The sequence below is a fragment of the Lathamus discolor genome, chromosome 3 (genome assembly GCF_037157495.1).
Source record: "Lathamus discolor isolate bLatDis1 chromosome 3, bLatDis1.hap1, whole genome shotgun sequence".
Taxonomy (NCBI): Eukaryota; Metazoa; Chordata; class Aves; order Psittaciformes; family Psittacidae; genus Lathamus; species Lathamus discolor.
The window spans coordinates 50,808,314-50,828,323 of record NC_088886.1 but is presented as its reverse complement, the minus strand read 5'-3'; the positions used below and the strand labels follow the sequence as shown (position 1 = coordinate 50,828,323).

At 48.6% G+C, this 20,010-nt stretch overlaps 1 protein-coding gene across 13 annotated transcripts in view; it reads right to left on the bottom strand.

The window, feature by feature from the left end:
• The window catches only part of DZIP1L (DAZ interacting zinc finger protein 1 like), a 25,920-nt gene extending 5,910 nt beyond the window's left edge, over positions 1–20,010 (bottom strand). For 5 of the 13 annotated variants that reach the window (XR_010611612.1, XR_010611609.1, XR_010611610.1 and 2 more), the window contains exons 1-16: positions 19,855–20,010; positions 15,582–16,115; positions 14,672–14,756; positions 13,895–14,019; positions 13,363–13,524; positions 13,019–13,144; positions 11,788–11,976; positions 11,288–11,318; positions 10,464–10,508; positions 9,868–10,004; positions 8,512–8,704; positions 7,933–8,125; positions 7,494–7,577; positions 7,043–7,176; positions 5,759–5,898; positions 212–391 (exon numbers count right to left, since the gene is read on the bottom strand). Coding sequence is in view for 8 of the 13 variants with exons in the window: in XM_065675161.1 (XP_065531233.1) it covers positions 335–391; positions 5,759–5,898; positions 7,043–7,176; positions 7,494–7,577; positions 7,933–8,125; positions 8,512–8,704; positions 9,868–10,004; positions 10,464–10,508; positions 11,288–11,318; positions 11,788–11,976; positions 13,019–13,144; positions 13,363–13,524; positions 13,895–14,019; positions 14,672–14,756; positions 15,582–16,076 (2,196 nt within the window). In the remaining 5 variants the exon portion in view is untranslated. Of the gene's footprint in view, positions 1–155; positions 395–5,758; positions 5,903–7,042; positions 7,177–7,493; positions 7,578–7,932; positions 8,126–8,511; positions 8,705–9,867; positions 10,005–10,463; positions 10,509–11,287; positions 11,319–11,787; positions 11,977–13,018; positions 13,145–13,362; positions 13,525–13,894; positions 14,020–14,671; positions 14,757–15,581; positions 16,116–19,854 lie in introns of those variants that run through there. The other 8 variants (XM_065675161.1, XM_065675162.1, XM_065675164.1 and 5 more) reach the window with 8 other exon arrangements.

Below are 20,010 nucleotides of genomic sequence, written 5' to 3'. Positions count from 1 at the left end.
ATTTAGATAGGAATCACATAAGTGGTGGTTAGGTAAAGGTACACAGGGTAATGAAAAATACAGAAAAACACCCAGAAAATATTGAAATCAGGTTTCCAACTGCATTAGAACAAAAAAAAAAAAAAAAAAGGTGTGCGCATAAAATCACAAGCAAGCACCTTTGAAAGTTACATTTATTTTATATGCAACACAAATACTCTGACAAACTCACCGAGTCAGCTATCTCTCGGTTTCACTGTGATGTGTGCAAGTGTGGAGATGACAAGATTGCAGGCAGAAGCATTATGGAAGGCGGCAGAGAGCTGAAACAGAGCTGTAGCAGGAATTCTTGTTCTCAGTTGATTTCTGATCTTCCAGCATCAGTTTTCATTTCCTTACCTCCTCCGAAATCCTGCAGTATTAAAAATATAATGCAGCGAACTTTACTGAAAAAAAAAAAATCAGATTCCAAAGCAGAGAATAATTTATGAGCCTGTTTGTAGTGTAACAACACCTGATATTACAGCTGCTCCCCTGTTTGTGGCCATAATGGACCTTATCTTGTGGTGAGTACCATGAGTGGTGAGCATCGTGCACCGGGGGAATGACAGCGTGGGGAGAAGCAGCATCTGCAGCCACTGAGCTATGGTTCCTGCTGCAGAAAGAATGTGGTGTTTCCCTGTCTTGGGACATGTGCCCAAATATCCCCTTTTCAACTGCACTGATCTGTGATCTGAAAGCCCTGCAGCTGAAACCACCAGCTTAGGGAAAGCTCTGGGTCTTTACTGAGAACCAAGTTCCCTTTTCCAGGCTTTCTTCTGCAGCCCTGCAGGCCAAAAAACTGTGCAGATACCCTAATAATTTATGGGCTTTAGGAAAAAAGAAGCTCCAAAAGCCCCCCAGGATGACTCAGCATTGTCTTGGAGACAGCTCATTGTGTCCCAGTGCTGTTGTGTCCCAGCGCTGTTATGTCCCAATGCCCACATGCAAAGGACACAAAACCCCATGCCACATCCACGGTCCATGGTGGTAAGAGCCAGCTGCATAGGGAGGGGGGATGTCCAGTCTGTGTGCTGGCTTGGGGAGCACCCTGGGGTCACTCACCCAAAACACAGCCTTTGCACCCTATGCTGTGCACTGCAGGGAGGCCTTTAGGGATGAATTTAGGCTCAGAAACTCAGCACCACATACATAAGTGAGCTGCTCAAAGGAGCAGCATGCTGCTCTCACCCGGTCACCCTGCAGGCAGAAACTCCTGGAGGGTACAGTGCCATTCCAAGGCATGCAGAAGAATGCCATCCTGCTTTGCTGCCTGGCTGGAGTTTTGGTGGAGCAATTAAATATCTGCTGGGCTGGACTGGGCTTGCTAGCTTGACCCATCACACAGCAACAGGAGGTCTGTGCCTCTATAAGTCTTCATCTGAGTAAAACATGGAAATAATTATTGGAACCCAGATATGGAGATCTCTTGGCTCCATGAATAAATCCAGTAGTTCCTCCTGCTGTTGCTGATGGTGAGGAAGCAAAGATCCTCCCCCTGCTGCCAATTATTTTGCCTTTGTTGATAATAAACTACGGGGCAAAGAATGCGTTTGGTAGCTCTTACAGACCCAAGGGAGATGAGTCAGGGAAGCTGTGACTGATGATGCATGTGGGTGCATGTGTGTCTGCACTCAGAAATGGGTTTGTTTCCATAAATTTGATTGTCTTCTGAAAAATATATATCCTGTTTCAGAGGAGCTAATTAAATATAGGCTTGTCTACTAGAGCAAGTTCTGAAAAGGCTGTGTGTATTATCTGCCAGAAGAGCTCTATATAGATTCTTTCTGAGCTTCTGCAACATTTATAAGTATGTAAGAGCACGGTAGATTTGTGTGGACTTTGACCGAGGGAAGCAAAGACATGTATCTGAAGCCACAAATTGGACTATGGATAAGAACTCTCCTGCAATCTATATGCAATTAAAAGCCCAATCTTCTTTCCTATAGTGACAAGGTTATTGCTTTTATATAGCTGAACAGAGATGAATGAGCCTACAGATTAATAGCGCTAAGATTTATGACACTGTGCTTCCCCCAAATATTATGGAAGAATAGCTCTCTGGGTGAGATATTCTAGCTGAATAAATTTGACATGATTTTTCTTTTATTTTTTTTTTTTTTTAGCTTGGTATTATTTGGGAAAGTTGCACTGCATTCAGAGATCATTAGTGCTGTGGTTTGAATATCTACTAATTGTCCCATATGTATCCATGCTTTATAGAACTATTACCAAGCCCCACAAAGACAAATGTCATTGATGAAGACAAAACACGAAGTATGGTATTTTAAAGACCTTGACACTCTAATGGCATTAAATTTTTGTCAAGGGCCTGACTTTGCAGCACGGATGGGCATGTGTACTCCAGCCCATGGACCAAACCTGCATCACCACCCTCTTCACTACCCATGAGCAAGCGGCAGGCTGGTGGGCTGGATTTGACCCGAGGAACAGGTGTGAAGACTTGAGAGGTAAGGGGATGTGTTATCAGGCTCTGAGAAGCATTGGCAGCATGAGGGAAGGGTGCCTGTGGTTTGCCTGCTTTCACTGCTGAAAAAGTCTTGCTGTCTTATGGCATTGCAGCGTCCTCACAGGTTGAGGGAAATGAATTTTGGAAGTGGCTCTTGTTCCATTGTTGTTTTCATGAAGGAGAAGCCAAGTTTGTTTCCTTAATTCAGCCACAAAGAAATCTTTGTGCAAAGGAAATACCAGGACACCCATCTGCCTATTTAGCCTCGACCACAAGCAAGAGTCCCCACTTGCACTTCTGACTTTTTTTCCACTGTGTGCTTTCTGTTGGTTTTGTTTTATTCTGCTTTGTTTAGCATTCAGGATGCAGTAATCCACCTGACTGGGGAGCATCTCTGCTGCTCTCCGCTGGTTCAGTATCTCACAGCCCAGCAGTGATAGCAATGTGGTCCAATTTGATGTCGTCAAGAAAATATCCTAAAAAGGGGCACACAAGCAGTTGCTTTATCTCAGAGGGAGTCCATGAAGCAACAGGGGAAAAATATTGAAAAATTTTAAAAATTGAAAAAATATTGAAAGAAAATTGATTTATTTTCTGGACAAGGCACACTGATGATGGAGCTCATCTCAGAGTTGCTTTTCCCTTTCATTTTCTCTTCTCAGAGCCCACCACCTGTGATAACCCAAGGTGAATCTTCAGACTCTTCCATGTCCGCCGTGCATTCTCTGCCATGTGGCTTTGTCTGTGTCTGTATTTATTTATTTGCAAGAGCATGAGTGTCACCTTTCTTTTAGTACAAGGCTCTCAGCTATTTTTGGAGTTTCCCAAACTCAGGGGACACTTTTTCCCACCTCTCTGTCACCATCTGGACTTGGTGTTGAGTGCATGAAGCTCACTGCAATGACTCAAAAGCAACTCAGGCATGAAAACTGTTGGTAAAACAAAAGTAAGAGCAATTCATGCACTGGTCAGCAGGAGAATACGTGCAGGAGCAGTAAAAGCAGCCAGACCTGCGGCTGGCAGGGCTTGATCAGCAGCTGGCAGGATGGATGTGATTTAGACTTTGGTGCTGGGCAGGGCACCTGCCTTGGCACTGAGTTTGCCACGTAGTCAAGGCTAAAGAGCTTCTGCTTTGCCTTTTCACTACCTGTTTGCTGGTTGGGGCAGAAACTTCTTTCCCCATTGGTTTGGGAAAACATGCCTCCTTTATTTAATTCATTAAAAGCAGCGTTCATTATGACCAACACTCACCAAAATGAACAGCTGTTAAATTTAGCATGAAGTAACACATCTGACAATAACACTGTAAGCAACAAAGAACACAAGCCAGGTATAGTTCTTTAAACTTGAATTATTAAAATGGAAAATAATTATTTTCGAGGTATGGAGCTACAGAGCCATGCCCTGTGGGTGCATATAAGCACACAGGTGAGAGAACATACCAGGAGACATGGGGATTTGTAAAATATGGGGAGGAAATGGGGTCTGGATGTTTGTGAACAGTTTGCTGAGATCATGTTAATATACAGTGTTCTTCTTAGCTCTGGCTGGGCTTTCTGCTCCCTAGCATTAAAACCCACACACAAATGTTAGAAATAGGGAATAGTAGAAGTCTGAACCAGCAGTGGAATGGATTAGAAGAGAGAAGATAAATTGAGAAGTGACACTTTTTCCCGTTGCGTTTTCCAAAATGTCATACTTTTAAGGGATCAGGATCATAAATGCACTGCTCCAAATGCACAAAATACAGAGAAGATTAGGAAAATGAAGTAAATCTACATAGATGAGCACTATCAGCAGAGTTTAGTGCATGTGGTCAGTTTTAGAGTGCAAAAAAATATCCTTTGGGTTGGAGTTTCTATCTATTCAAGAAGGAAAGGAAGAAGGAATCAGCAACTTGTAGCTTGCTACTCTGTCTGTCCAAGTGCATTCAGGCCAGGTTCCTCCTAGAGCAGAAAACAAGACCCTTTTCATCACCCTCAAGGAGCACCAGCAAAGGGAGATGCAGCAAGAAGGAAAGCTGCTTTCTCCCCTTCTTGACTCTGTTTTTGGGACTGCTTTAAAGAATAAAAAAGCCACACACAAGTGCTAGGCTGTGTCTAGTGCGGAGAGTTGGACCCAGCCTGTGGGATGTGAAGCTCATGGCTTTTGGGGCTCAAAAAACTTCATGGCACTGTCAGACATTGTGTTACTGCCTAATGTGCATGATGAAGGGAGAGCAGAAATCACTGTTTTTCACACCACGCAGCATTTGTCCTTGCTATGACCTACAGTGGCTCTCCAGGGACGACGCAACTCCCTGTGCTGTCTAGGAAAGCGCCAGTGTTGGGATATTGCCAAAAAGAGGGGCAGCCCTGGGAAGGCTGCAAAGCAGCTCCTGCCCGTTTCTGGTCTTGTGGCACCATCCAGTGGCTGCTGGCAAAGCATTGTCACTTCTCTGTCACCACGTGTTGTCCCCTTGCAGCCTGGCTCTGTGGGGCCCTGGGTACCGAGGTGGCTCCCAAAATATCAGTGATGGCTTAGCTGCGCCATCCAGGAAGGAAGGCCGTTTTTTTTTTTAACTAAAAAAAGCAATGTGATTCTGACACTGCCACCAATTTAATTGCATCAGCTCTGCCTCATAAATTGAGGTTATGTTTAAGTCCCATTTTAGTAATTTAATCATTTTGCCATTGCATCACTCCAATTATCACTAGATTTGTTCCAGAGACCACCTCTCATTTTGATTCTCTGGCTCTTACTGTTTTGCTCTCAATTACGTGAATCCTGATTTCCTCCCCTACAAAGAGGGTGAGTGGACAAACATTTGCAGAGGTGAGTAGCACCAGAAAGGATGCCTTCAACATCAAAGCAAGAGGAAACAGTGTCCAGGAGCCTCAGTTCTGAGTGGCAAGAACCACCAAGGGAGCCTCAACCAAGCCAAGTGCAAGGTCCTACACCTGGGTCGGAGCAATCACAGGCACAGCTACAGGCTGGGCAAAGAAGAGATTCAGAGCAGCCCTGCGGAGAAGGACTTGGGGGTGCTGGTCGATGAGAAAATGAACATGAGCTGGCAGTGTGCGCTTGCAGCCCAGAAAGCCAACCGTATCCTGGGCTGCATCAAAAGGAGCGTGACCAGCAGGTGGAAGGAGGTGATCCTGCCCCTCTACTCTGCTCTTGTGAGACCTCACCTGGAGTATTGTGTGCAGCTCTGGTGTCCTCAACATAAGAAGGACATGGAGCTGTTGAAGATGATAAGAAATTGTCCCCATGGCCATTCACACAAGTTACCTGGAGTTTCTTGGTGGGCTGGCCAGTGCTGGGGGATGCCGAGCTCCCATCTGGGAAGAGTTTCACCCTGCTGGGCAGTCCCTGTGCCACTGCCTCCAGGCGTCTCTCCAAAAGCCTCACCATCCTGGATGTGGCTGTTTCTGTGCAGGGCAGAGTCGGTTAAACAGGGAGCACCAATGCAAGGTAATGGCACACGTGGGTGAGAAGGGAGGGGGCCACCAGGCAGCCAAGGGTGAGCTGTTTTCTAAATAGCTTAAACTCACTAGCACTGCCTGGACCCATCCCAGCAGAGCTGTTTCAGGAAGCAAATGTTTTGTGCATAGGATAAACCATGGGGGGTTTCCCTCCCTGAGCAAGCACTGAATGAATAACATCCCTGAGTGAGAGGGGGTGCTGGAGGAAACCTCCGCACACACAGCCCAGGTCAGTGGTGTGTGATGCAGCACCAACATCTCTGTTTTGGCCTAGGACACACCACAGCCATGTGCAAGGAATACTTGCTGATGCCTGTGGTTAATGCATAGGTGAGAGATGCCTGCTGCTGCTCCTCAATTCCCTGAGGGGCCACAGGACAGTCCCCACATCATCTTCTACACATGGTTCACAACAGGTTTTACAGCATACAGCCAACTGTTAAAACAAGCTTTCCTTCTTATGTTTGTCAGCCCTTTGGGTCTTGTGAGGTTCCCTGCATCCTCTAGACAATCCGGTTTCCCGCTGTGTAAAGGAAGAGCTGCAGATTTACTGTGTCCTAGGTAAAAAGGGCTAATACTAATGCCTGAAGGGGGCTTTTGTCACTACCAGGGCATATAGTGACAGGAAAAGGCGTAGTGGCTTTAAGCTGAAAGAGGGGAGATTTAGATTAGATGTTAGAAAGGAATTCTTCCCTGTGAGGGTGCTGAGGCGCTGGCACAGGGTGCCCAGAGAAGTTGTGGCTGCCCCATCCCTGGCAGTGCTCAAGGCCAGGCTGGATGGGGCTTGGAGCACCCTGCTCTAGTGGAAGGTGTCCCTGCCCACGGCAGGGGGTTGGAACTGATGAGCTTTAAGGTCCCTTCCAACCCAAACCATTCTAGGATCCTATAAAATACCCTGGCAGGGTCGGGCACAGAAGTTGCTGAGAGATAAAGCCATCAGTGCCCTGTTTCCTGGCTGGGTATGGGTGGGGTACAACTTGTTCGACTTCAGCCCCAGGAAGAAGGTGACACAGTGGCCCTGATGGTACTAACCTGGGCTGTTCCCACCCCTTCACTGACCCACAGCAGTTGGTACAAGAACAGGCGGTACCTGAACCAGCGGTTTCCTCCAGCGAGTCCAGGTCTGACCTATCAGAGTCAGTCTCATCACCCAGCATCACTGCAGAGAGCGCTGGCTTTGCGGGGGACAGGCTGAGCTGCTTCCCTCTCAGCATCACTTCTGAGCTGGAATGCAGAGAGGTGGGTCAGATGCAGGGTTGCTTTGGCATCCCTCTTCCCCACTCCTGAAGCAGAGGCAAGGGATCTCTGTGATGTTCTGGACTATGATCCAGCCCTGAGGAGGGCACCCCCATAGAGAAACCTCATGATCCCCATGGACTTGGACAGGTCCGTCACAACCACTGACTGCAAACACATTGCTGCTAGCATCTCAGCAAATACACCCATACCTTGCCTGTGTTTGCTATTGCTTTGCTTGAGTTTAAAACCTAAACCTGGCTTTCTCTCGCTCTTGGAGCAAGTAAGTAACTTCTTTTCCTCACCTGCTCTTGGTCACAGGTGAGCTCCTCTTCTCTGCTGCCAACTCATATCCTCTTACAGTGTTTCTTCTGTGCATCATCTGAAAGCTTTTATTTTACAGCTTTACTATTTTTGCTCCAAAACCCGAAGAGAATTTGTTCATCCCCTTGCACAGGTTCTGGGAGGAGAAACATCAGAGGGCAATGCCCCATGTTTGTCTCCAGCATGACACAGTGTGTACAAGCCCTCCGGTCTGACTTTGCTGAGTCGTTTGAGTCAGCTCAAACAAGCAGGGAGACTCCAATTTCTTTCCAAACAAAACTCTCTGTGGTGCCACATCACCCATCACTCAACAGTTTCCAAAGGTGCTGCTGTTTGGGAAGCATGCAGCACCCTTAGGGTCAGATTTAGGGTCCCTGGGCACTGCCTGCCTGGGCATCAAAATGAGATGGTAGGACTCACCTCCTCCGTGGGACAACTTGGTGGGGTCTGCTGGTCCCCATAGTGCCCCAAGGAGTCCTTGAGGGGCTGTGCGTGGAGAGGGCTCTGCTCCAAGACACAGGGTGAGAGATCACTGTGGCTTCAGGCTCTACTGCAGCTGGTATACTCATGGGCTTTGACCCATGAAGCAACCTGGGGGTCTTCAAGCTTTGACCTGGAAAACAATATTGAGAGCAGGGAGGATCACCACCCGTCTCCTGGTAGTCCTGTAGCCTGCCCTTATAGGAGCCATGAAGCCCACCCAGCACGGAGCTGTGTAGAAAAAGAGGGCAAAAGGGATTTGCAAGCACTGCCAGACCTGCGTTTCACTCTCCTGGGGCATCTGGGGACAGCTGATGTTCTTTCCTGAATATGTCAGGACAACCCACATAGGTCAACAAGCAGAGAGCAATTGCAGAGACTTGCAAAACCCTAAATGCCCTTTCCTGCCCTTCTGTGTCTTGTTGCCCCAATGGGTAAGAAGACAGCATCCTGTGGCCATCAGTGGGTGGCCACAGATCCCCACGGTTGGTACCTAGAGGGGACAGGAGGTCACTGTACCTGGGATGGCGGAGAGCTGCCGAGGCCAAGCACTTCTGGACTTCTTGCAACGTCTGACTTTCCCCATCAGTGCTTGGATCAACTCATCCCTCAGGTGGAGGAGACCAGGAAATTTTGCAGCCTTCAGTTGCTGCTGAAGCCTGACCACAGCCTGGAGCCTTTTGTAGGTCCGAGTGGAGATTCCCTTTGCAACCTAAAGCAGAAGGCAGCTGAGGAGCTTGGCATGGTCATCCGACAGCACTGGGGGGGGGGAAAGGGGGGGGGAACAAACCCTTGGCAGAATTACCCATATCTCAAGAGCATCCTGCAAGCTCCAACCCCTGTCCAAAACCCAAGGAAGCTCTCACCAGCCCTGACACCTATCATTTTGCTGGCACAATGTATCCTGTGCAAACAGCCCACATTTGCAAAGCCCTCACCTGCTTTGGTAAAAGACTGATGAAGAGTAAATCTCAGTTATTTTGGGCAGTTTCTAGGCTACGGGGTAAATAAATGCAGCATTTTCTCTTGGCATGTATTTACAGCTCAAGGTTTTGTGACCATGGATGTCCTGGGCTGGTAGAGATATGAAATGATGAGAAGGGTGAATGGGGGTGCTAGTTTGTGAGTCTGGCTTTGGGCACTTCTGCTTTAGATGCCACTGCATCAGTTCTCCCAAATAACATGCTGGGGAAATGGGGGACATGCCAGGGCTCCGGCCTATGTGAAATGAACTCAGGTGTGCTCCTTAAAAGCACCTCCAGAAAACAGTCACATGGGAGTTCATTCAATCACCACTTTGTGCCTTCAGGACCTAAACCCAGAAATGCTGCCTTGCTCAGAAACATGGGCCGATGGATTAATGCGGATCCCTGCTGCCTGCCTGCTCTCTGCCCTTGCACTGGCTCTGCAAGGTGCTAGGTGGTGGTGTTGCATTGCCAAGAGCTCGGGAAGGAGCTACTGTTTAATATGCTTGGCATGAAAAGGACTTGGACAGTGAAAGTCCCCTTGAAATCCCCATGACAGGAGCTGCTCTGCCCTCAAACACCCTCCTTCCCTAGAAGAGAGGAAGGCCTGGGTAATTTAGCATATGAAAGGCTGCTTGTGAGAAAGATTTGCTGGAGAGATACTAATAACCAGCCTCAGAGATGGGAGCACAGTGGCTTATTCCCTGTGCTACTGTGTGATTCTGCCTCCACCTTCCCATTTGGCTCTCAGAGTGTCATTGCTCCAGATGGGGCTTACTATTTTTTCTTTTACTGCCTGTTAATATTTCAGTTGTTCTCCCCCCCCAAAAAATTAATCAGTTCAGAGCAGTTTTTGTGTTCCTGCACTGGGCTGGCACTGCAAACGCCAGCACTGGAAGGGCAGACTTACCCTCTTGACCCCAATGCTTTCCAGCTTTTCTTCCAGCACTTCTTCCAGGATGTGGCGAAACTGCTTCAGGAGGTTTGGGTTTCTCCGCAGGGCTTCCAGCAGCCTGCGCTTCCCATTCTGGGTGGCTTCCTCACTGCCTGGAGTAAAGGTAGGTGGTGCTGGTACCAGTGCAGTGATGCACTGTCTGTGCCCTGGGAATGGGGCTGGTGGGATGCTTCTCCTCTTTGCAGACATAGGTCCCACCAGTCCCAGAGCAAGCAACTGATTGCTCTCAGCAAACTACATCCCTCTGAAAAGCAGCACCTTTCTCCTCTAATTTGATTAAACCCTGTCCACAACTTATCTAAAATCCCACCTATGTCCAGGTAACTGCCAGGGACAGTTTTCCCATTGGCAGCAGGGCTGGTCATGGTGCTGTTGTAGTCTGTACAACTTAGAAGGGAACAGGAAGCTCACCCCCTCTGCCCCCAGCCCACCACCTCATCAAAGCCAGCTTGGCACAGCACTGCTTGTCCTCCATGCACAACATCTGAAGCCAAACACCAGTTTTATCCTGGTGCTCTCAGGATAAGGATGGTTCAGACTCTGGCACCCACCTGCTGACTCTTCATCAGCTTCCACTTTGGTCATCTCCTGGGTCACTGCAGGGAAGAAAGGAGACTGAGAGTCAAAGAGGAGCTGAGGCCCCAGCACAGAAGCAAGTGTTGATTTCCACCTGCTTTTCCTATACAGAAAGTATGAACGCAAGTGTTCCTTTGGCTCAGGTCTGGCACCATCTCTTGGATAACTTCTCCAAGAGAAAGCCCAGTGTGCTTTCCCACCAAGGCTGCTGACTGGATTATGTCAGTGGGCAAACAGCCATCTTCAGGGCTGGGGTCAGTGATGTACCTCGTGTGTATTTGCTAACAGCCATCCCTGGTTTATATTTTCTGAGCAGCAGAACCTGGCTGGGTCTGCAGCTGTGTTTGCAGGCATGAGGAAGCTGAGAAGTCCCCGCTTTCTTTCCCTGGCACTTGATTATAGAAAACCCAGACTGCAAAGAAGAAACTACGACATGCCTCAGCTCCTTGTTTTTATGCAAATAACCACCAGCTTGATTTTGAAGGAGGCAAGGTCATCTGCTGTGAGTACTTGATTGAAATCTCATTCCTTTGGGGTATGGCTATAATGCAAAACCCACCCAAGAGACAAGTTAGTTTTGTGCAAGCAGCCAGAGCTGCGGTGTATGCTGTTGCAGCAGATCATCAGGGGACTGAAAGGTGTCCACTCCATGAGAGGGCATACAGACAGCTCCCTGGAGAACACTTTATGGCACACTTTCATAGAGAGAGACAGAGAACAAATTGTGGTCTGAAGGGCTGTTAGCTATGAAAAACTTTGCTAGACACAAATTGATTCACTTTAAAAATGCAGTCATTACCTTCAGGTTTTCCTGCAGAGAGCAGCTTGATCTGTAAAGAAATAGACTGGGCATCATTCAAAGATTATTTCTTTGTCTATAATTTTGGGTAATTTTTCCTCTCTTTGCAAAGTATTATCATTAAATGCATTCAAAAAAGCTGCAGAAAATAGCAAGAGCCTAAAGTGGGCACATACACTCCCCCAGAGCTATTCCCCTTAAGGAGACCATGTAAGAGGTCAGCTTAGGGACTTTCCCTTCCATAATATGATCACTAGCACACCAGATGCCATTCTGTTACATATACGTGCTATCTGCAGATCTGATGGAGTTGCAATACAAAGTGTTGCTCTGGTGACCAACACCCTGGTGGGCACGATTTGTGCCAATGATACCCATGTCATGCTTCATGTTTAATGAGTGCAAAAATAGCCGAATGTAGCAAAGCATTACAGAATGGGGTTTAAATTAGGCTTAGTCTTGATTCAGCAAATGTTTTAAGGTTGCTTAGAGTTAAATACCTGCTTAAACCTTCCTGATGAACCAAGACCTTGTTCGTTTTTATTTTCACTTGCCTTCTTCTCCTGGGACTTGGTGAGTCTGGGCTGCTCCCTGAGATGGGTGCTGAGGGCATCCATTTGCTGATGGACATGGTCCGTAACTGCCCACTGGTCCTGGGATGGGGCATCACAGGGGGTCTTGTTCTTTTTCTTCAATTAATAGGGGCAAAAAATTAAGAAGATTTGAACATGGTAAAAATGGGTCTGGAGCCACCTCTTCCCTTCTCCAGCAAGGGCAGCTCTCTGGATTTTTTGTTCATTATTAAGATGCCTTCCAAAAGACAGATCTGGCTTTGCAGATGGCCACCTTCAACGTCAGCTGGTGGCAAGCTTGTGTCTTCTCATCAGCTGTGACAGGATGTGGCTTTGGTCACTGCATTTCTTTTATTCTTTCCCCTTCCTAACATGGCTTTGAAGTCCAGCCAAGGCTCATTGGAACTGTGTAGCCCTGCTTTTTTTACCTACCACCTACTGGGGTGATCTGCAGGGAGAGCATCTCCAGCTCTTCTGGAAAGACCTAAAATCTCTGGATTTGAACTGTAAAGGAAATAAGGCCTTTCCTGAGTGAGGTGCTTGGGAGCTGCCAAGGACATCTGACACCTGTCTGGACTTCCTGTGTGCTGTTCTTCCTGTGCAAGTCCTTCAGTTCCTACCTCCGCTCTGCCCTCTGCCAAATTAAATACATGGGCTTTTCGCTCCTTGGCTTGTGGATTGAGTGCATCCATGCTCAAAGAAATTCAGCTTCCCTTTGGGTACTGAAAGAAGGTTGGCACCATAACAGCGGTGCTGTTCCTAACTCACTCCATGCTCAGGGGTACCATGCACAGTAAAGGCTTCTTCAGATCTTTTTAGACATTGAGAAGGAGGCTGATTGCTCCTATTTAAGTAAATAAATGTATTTTGTTTATTTAAGTGCTTTTCCATATGGTGAACTTCTGCAGTGCTCTGGTGAGGATGGGTTTCCTTGCAATAAGCAGGGATGACCTGCAACTGTGACATACCATCTACATCCTCAGGACCCATTTCTGGACTCAGGCTGTCCAAGCTCTACACCTGTGTGAGGCCATTGCTACCTGAACCTAAGCTAGGACCAGACAAAGCAGACGCACAGAGGTGCATGGACGTGGGTGCCTCTCCATCCAAATGCACCTCCTGGGGTGCGCAGTAAGGACACAGGTACAGCACTACTCACCTGCACCGCCATCCTCTCCCTCTCTGCCAGGCCTGATGCCTGCCACCATGACCCCTCGATGTCATCATCCTGCAGGGTTCCCAGGTTGGACTCCAACACCTCTCTGGCATGAAGCTCCTGCAGTTTCTGGAGTGGGGAGAGGAAAGAGCTGTGTGTTGCACAGGAGGCTTCCCTTTCCTCCTGGGGACCCCAACCTTGGCCAGCCACTGCTTCTGACCCCAAAATGCTTGTGTACCCCAGGAACAAAGAAATGAGGCCTCTTTGGGTTGTGAACCTGTGATGCCACCTTAGAGCAGATGAAGCAGAAGGCTTGGATGTCCCCTCGCCTGCTTGTTCTTGCTTACCCCCTCCATGGCACTGCTCCTGCTGGCCATGTCTTTGCATGCTGTGAGGAAGAGCTGCTTCAGGCCATCTATCTCTTCATGCAGCTTTGTCCTCTCCTCCTCTTTCCACCTTTCCAAATATTTCCTGCCTTCCTCTTCTCGCTTGCGAGCTCTCTCTGTTTCCTAAAGGGAGTGGAAAAATCAGCGCAGGACATGTCTTGGCTGCAGAGCAGAAGTACCAAAGGCTGGAGCTTTTGCCGTGATGCCAGTGGGGTTAGCACCAATGCTCTCATTACTCCCATCGCTGCTCAGAGCCTGCCTGCACACCAAGGGGAGTTCGAGGCAGTACAGCCTCCTGGGCAGGCATGCTTACACTGTTCTTATTTCCATGTAACATTTCCCCTAGGGACTGGGGGGCAGGGAGAATATTTTCCAAAGAAATGAACACAAGACCCACCATAAAATCACCTGTGATTTAAAAATGTCCTGCATTTCATCACTTCCCTTCCCACCCCATCTTTTCCAGACAGGCAGCAGTGCCCTTACCCCATACCTGCTCCCTGTGCAGCTTCTCCACTTCCCTCTCTGCTTCCAGCTGCTGCTGCATCTCCCTCAATTTTGCCTTCAGCTCCTCCACCTCGTCCTCCATTTGCTCCACTTGTTTCATATTCTTCCTCTCTGCAAAGCTCAGGGAAAGAGAGATGCTGTTAGCAAGGGTGTGATCTGTCAGCTCCTACTGGGGTTTTGGTTTGGGGAAGGTGGAGAGTCCTACTGAAGAAGTATAGGGTTTCAAAGTGGAGAAGCAGGTAGCTGAGCTGCAGGAGTGACCATGACAAATGTGGCCGTGTGGCCAGCAAATAGCAAAAGCGGCTTTTTTGTCTGCCAAGTTCAAGTGCTGGATGCAGGTGAAGCTGTAACAAGGCCCCTTGCCTCCCAAACATCGTGTTGCACTTGCAGTTTTCAATGCATTTTGTAAAGGAGCATCAATTTCTTGCCAAAAAAGGGGCATGGGAAAGGTGAACCCCTCTCCCATTCCAGAAAAACACTCTCCCAAACTCCCCAGAGGAGCTCTATCCCGTGGAATATTTGGGTGTAGAAGATCCTTAGGGAAACTGAGGCATGGAGATGTAAATGCACTGCAGTTTTGTATTTGACTGTATGTCCTACCTGTGCTTGAGTGAAACGCAATAAGCAGAAAGCATTCAGTCAGTGTTCACGGAAATGCATAAGAAAGGAGTTATAAGAAGTTATCCTATAAGAAGATCCTATGGTCACTCTGGTGGGAAAACCTGCCTGGGAAAGAGAGGGAAGACTTTGTCCCAGTGCTCACCCCTCTCGGTGATCTCTGCATGCCGGCGCTGCACATGGGCTTGCAGGAAGGAGCTGTTCATGAAGGCTTTATCACAGAGGTGGCACTGGAGAAGGGGAAAAGTCATTGGAGGGACTGTAATCTGCAGAAAAGGGCACTCCCCATGTCCCCTGCAAGGCAGGTAAGCTTTGCTGCTTTAGAGCAAAAGGGAGGACCTCAAGAGACATGGCTGTTGTGCTGGAAATGGATAGATGGAGGGTATTAGGAGTTCCTTCTGTCTGAAACCAAAGGAGAAGGCAGAAGCCAAGATAGTCCAGGAAAAATTGCCGTTTTTCCCCAACAGAGCAGTGCAATAAAGTGACAAAAGCATCACCAAGGCCCTGGTTATAATGGGGTCATTTGCTTCCAGGGATTATTGGGCTGTATGAACCTAAATCATGTGGTTTGGGAGCTTTAACTCCCCAGGAGTGAGTGGGTTGATTTGGTGAAGGCAAAACAGCAGACACAAAAGGTACATCCAGCAGGCTCCCTGCTGAAAGGGTGGGAAAAGCTGGGTGGGGGTTAAAAGCAAAATCACCACCAAATGCAGGAGCATCCAGAAATCTTTCACTGGAGGATGCTTAGAGTCTCCCTGGCATGAGGGATCTCCTGAGCCTCCAGGTCTCAGGGATCTTCTGAGATCTTCCCCATACAGACTGCATCCTGTGCAACTCTGAGTACCTGCAGTTGTCCCGTCATGTAAGAAAAGTTTCCCTCTCGGCTGGCAGCGACTTTACAATCTCCATAAAGGAGATGGACCAGCAACAGGGACAGAGAAAGCACCTTCTCTGGGGCCAAGGTGTAACCACAGAAGGGTACCAGTACAACACGCAACAAAGAGCATCCTGTATGGGTATGTGCTCTACGCCCTTTACACCTTTCCATCACACACCTTGCAATAGGTGTTGGGGCCAGCTTGCAAAATGGGCAGCTGTATGGCAAGCAACTTCTTCCACCTTCTGCTCTCCTCTTTTGACACTTGGAGCTGCACTGCCTGCTCTGCTGCCTGCTGCTGGGTGGAAGCCAGCTCAGCACGGGCAGCTTCCAGGCGCTGGGTGTGCACTGCCAGGCTGGTCCCCAGGTGCTCCTGGCAGTGCAGCAGGTACTCGATGCTCAGCTGGGCCATCCTGAGCACCTTGAGCAGGACAGGGTCTGCCGGCTGCGCACAGTGGGGGCACCGCTCCCCATCCAGGTTACAGAAGGTGATGCCAGCAATGTGCTCCTGCAGCACAGCCACGTCCACCTCCCGGGCCACCCGTTCCACATCGATGGCACTGAAGCGACGCCAGTCCACACTGATCCGGCGGGGCTGGAAATGGAAGTGGGGGATGTCCACTGGGATGGTGAGCCCTGGGGATACCCCCAGCATCCCAGCAGCCCCAGGCATGAGCTGCTGGAGCGGGTGGTAAAAGTCTGTAGAAAAGTGCTGAAAGGCAAAAGGGAAGGTTTGGTTAGGTTAGGGCTGACCCCCAGGTGCACAGCAGCCCCCACCAGCCTGCACACAGTGTGGGAACCGGGGAGAGGGTTGGAGCTTACCTTATGTAGCCACAAACAAAAATCCTTTTCCTTTTCTATTCCCATCCTTACTACCTGCTGCCTTGCCAAATTCTGAAATACAGAAATCCTGCCAGTTTGTTCACCATCTGCTTTTGGTAAGGGAGACTTCTAAAACTGCCAGATTGGAACTCTTTACAATAACCCATTCTGAACGAAGTTGTAAATCCCCCCTGAGGGTACCTGTTTTAGGGAAACAGAATTAGCCTGTTTTGAAAACAATACACGATGAAAACTTGATATGCTTTAATATCACAACAGTCTGCTGCCTTCTGTGTTGCCTTGCTCTGACCTAAACCTAAATCACTGCAAGAAGCAGTGTTTGCTCGTTTCCCTAGTAGTGTCCTAAACAATAATTAAACAAATATAGTTAAAATACCTAGTTTTAAGTCTGTGAAATAGACCTATGTTGTTTTTAGTCTCTAGACAGGGATTTGCTGCTGAGGTTTCTGGTTCCTCTCTGCTACACCCCCCTGCCACATTTAAGATAATTCATTTTTTATTGCTAAAGGGCCACTTACCATATTTTTGGGTGCAGCCACACAGGCTGAGTGCCCCAGGCTGTTGAGCAAAGCAGCCAGGGCAGTGCTGGTGTATTGGTGTGTTGCTGGGTGTGCTGTGTACAGTGGTAACAGGAGTCCCAGCCAGCCCACTGCTCTGCGACGTGTCCTGCCCAGTCTGCAGCTACTGTTGTGCTTCCAAACAAACAGGGTCAGTCAACACAAGGAGGTGCTGAACAACTGTGTGCGTGGTGCAAGGAAGCCAAGCTTTCCTAGGCTGTGCTCTGCTGACTCAAAGAAGGGGCAGTGGTTATCACTGCCTGTTCGCAGCAGAAAGTGCCCAAAACCAGCTTTTTTTCCCCTAATTTCAGTCCTCAAAATGTTGTTTGCAAGTGGGAAGCTCCAAGGTTTCTACTTGCTAGCTTTTCTCCAAGGCTTGGCCCTACCAGGCACACAGGGTGATGGTGGCGTAAGCAGGGCTGAGCAAGGGCAAGGGGCTGCCAGGCTGAGCCAGCCTTCCATGGGCTTACCAACTGAGAGCTCAGCAGAGACACTTTTCATGGCGCCTGCATATGTGCTGGGATAAAATGATTCTGTTCCCAAGTTCTTTTGATGCTGGAACAGTCACAGGATTTCCCAGGAGTTATCTGGGGTTGCACAGGGTGGAGTTGCTTAATGCTGATACTGTAGACAGTGATGTCTGCAAGCCAGTGAGCATTTTCCATCCCACAGGGCTGCTTTTCCACCCCTACCCAGCATCTTCACTACACTCATTGCTGGGATTGCTTCATCTGCATGGTGCTTGCCATGTCCTTACAGGGCTGGTTTGCTCAGTCCAGCTCAGCATCATTCAAACCTATTGCAACTCTGCAAAGTCCTCTGTCAGGGACACAGGGTCTGCTCCTGCCCTACATAAGCTCGTTCACATCTCTGTTTCTCTCTAGTCTACTTTGTCAGGTCATCTGTTACCTCTTTGTCCCTAGTTCCATCTCCAATTAGGGCTTCCCCCTGTTGCATGTAAATACTAGGGGCCAATGACTGCTCTGAACCAGTCTGGATCAACCTGGTGGCTCTTTTAAATACTTTTTAGCTCTACACCAGTTTTATGGGACCCTCTCTTCTTTCTCAACCTTCTCTCTCATATTCCACTGCCTAAATATGGCAGGAGACAGGAAAGCCTTAGTTTGAGGCTGCAGCTAACCAGGGAAGAGGTCACATACCAGTGCAGACAGAGCATGAAAGCCTTTGGGAACAGTTGTGGATTAGTGTGACATTGTAGTTAACCATAGTTTCCCTCTAGGGGTGGCTCAGTTATTTTTCTTTTCTGGTGCCTACCCAAAACTACCAGCTTAGCAAGCCCCTTCCCTTCCAGGCTTGTATGGCCAGCAAACATCATTATTGTTGTCCCTGATGTGATATATATATACTGTAGCAGCACTACAGCATCAAACAACCCAACCCATTGCATCAGACAAAGAGATGTGTACATATATATACATGTGTTCATATATGTGAGTGTATGCCCAGGTTTAAATACAGCCCTGACTCATAACTGCATGTTACGTAGACCTGCTGGGTGATGGTGCATGACCCCTGCAGGGAAGGTTTTGTTACATGAATTAACCACTCCTACAAAGGAGGGGTTTGCAGGCACCATTAATTAAAACTCCCCTAACGATGTACTGCATCCCCCAGGGCTGTGTTGCACAACTTAGTTAATATTAACGAGGTCTCCAGGCACCAAAGCTAGCTGTGTTTCACCCAGCCCTCAGTGCCAGTCAATCACAGCAATCACAATTACTCAATGCCCTCAATCACAGCATTGCTGTGATTGCCCCATCTCCTCCTTCAGGTGCCTTTTCTTACAAAATGCTATATATATGAGGTCTCAGACAGCATAGCCATGGCTTCAGCAGGAGGTTGGCTGGAGAGTAAAGCCCCTGCATTAGGGAATCTGGGAAGCCAGCTCTGGAGATTTTTAATCTTCAGTCTTTGCCTGCGTTTGCCTAGGACAGTACTCTGCTGATGTAAAGTAGTAAAAGGTATTTTGACTTCCATGCTGTAATGTAATGCAATGCCAGCTGTTGCAATGGAGCTGCTGGCAAAAGCTTAGTCACCCACAAGGGAAATGTTCAAAGTATTCCGTCCCTAAGACTGAGATTTTGCTCACTGGGTGATAAAGATACCAGCCTTGAGGGGTGCAGGTCCCTTACAGAGGGAGCAGCTTGTACCACTCAGCAGAGCTTAGAGCTGAAGGTGGTCACCTGCTCTGTTTCCACTCCACTGTGCAAAAGCCAGCTGCGCCATAGTGCTGGAAGAGCTGGGTCTCAGGAAACATGATGGGCTCTCATTTCATTCCAGGCTGAAAGATGGTGAGTTTTCTGTCCCAGCTCACAGCTGATGGGCCAAGCTGTTGTGTGGTCCCCTTCTCTGCATACTTCATCCTTTGTCAGAGAAATTTCTCCTCATTTCCTTCTCTTCTGCCCTTCCCCACTGCCACCCTGGGGCTTTCCTCACCTTCCTGAGCTCACTAAGGGCTTCTTTTTCAATCTGTAAAGTCTAAAGGTGCCCCAGGTGCCAGCATCTCTCTGCTGACCTAGGAGCCTGCAGACTTTGGGAGGCACCTTATCACAAAGGAGAGAGTTCTTAGGGGACTCAGATTCGCAAGCTGCTTCAGCAGCTTCCCCACCTCCTCCAGACACTTCCCAAAACCAGCCATCACCTCCCTCTTTCTCAGATTCTCTTCTTGCTAAAAGGTAAGCTCCTGGGTATGATACGGGGTGGGTGCAGGAGAAACCCTCCCATGCAAGACCTTTGGGGAGGATGGCCGTGCTTGCTGCCATAAGCTGTGCTTTGTTAGAATTCCTGGCAGTGCATGCAGGCAGGAGGGAGAAGTGGGAAGGGCTCGGACCTCATCTGAGAGGAGCTGCTACGTAACACAGCAGAGCCTCGGAAATACTTCTTGCCTGAGCTCATCTGCAAAGGGAGTTCCAGTGGGTCAGGTCTCTCTCCAGCCCCCAGCCCCATCCCTCCCTTCCATGGACACAGCCTGTGCCCAGAGTGGGGTGCATGGAGAGTCGAGCCACGGGGCAGAAAAAGGCCAATACTCACTTGTTGCTAAACTGAAGAGGGGGGTGAGGACCGGATCGGAGCTATGGCTGTGTGCCGTGAGAAGGGCTGGGAGCAGCTGGGGGCTGTCCGAAGCCGAAACAGGAAGAACTTCATGAAGTCACTGAGACATGTAGATGTGGCACTTAAGGACGTGGT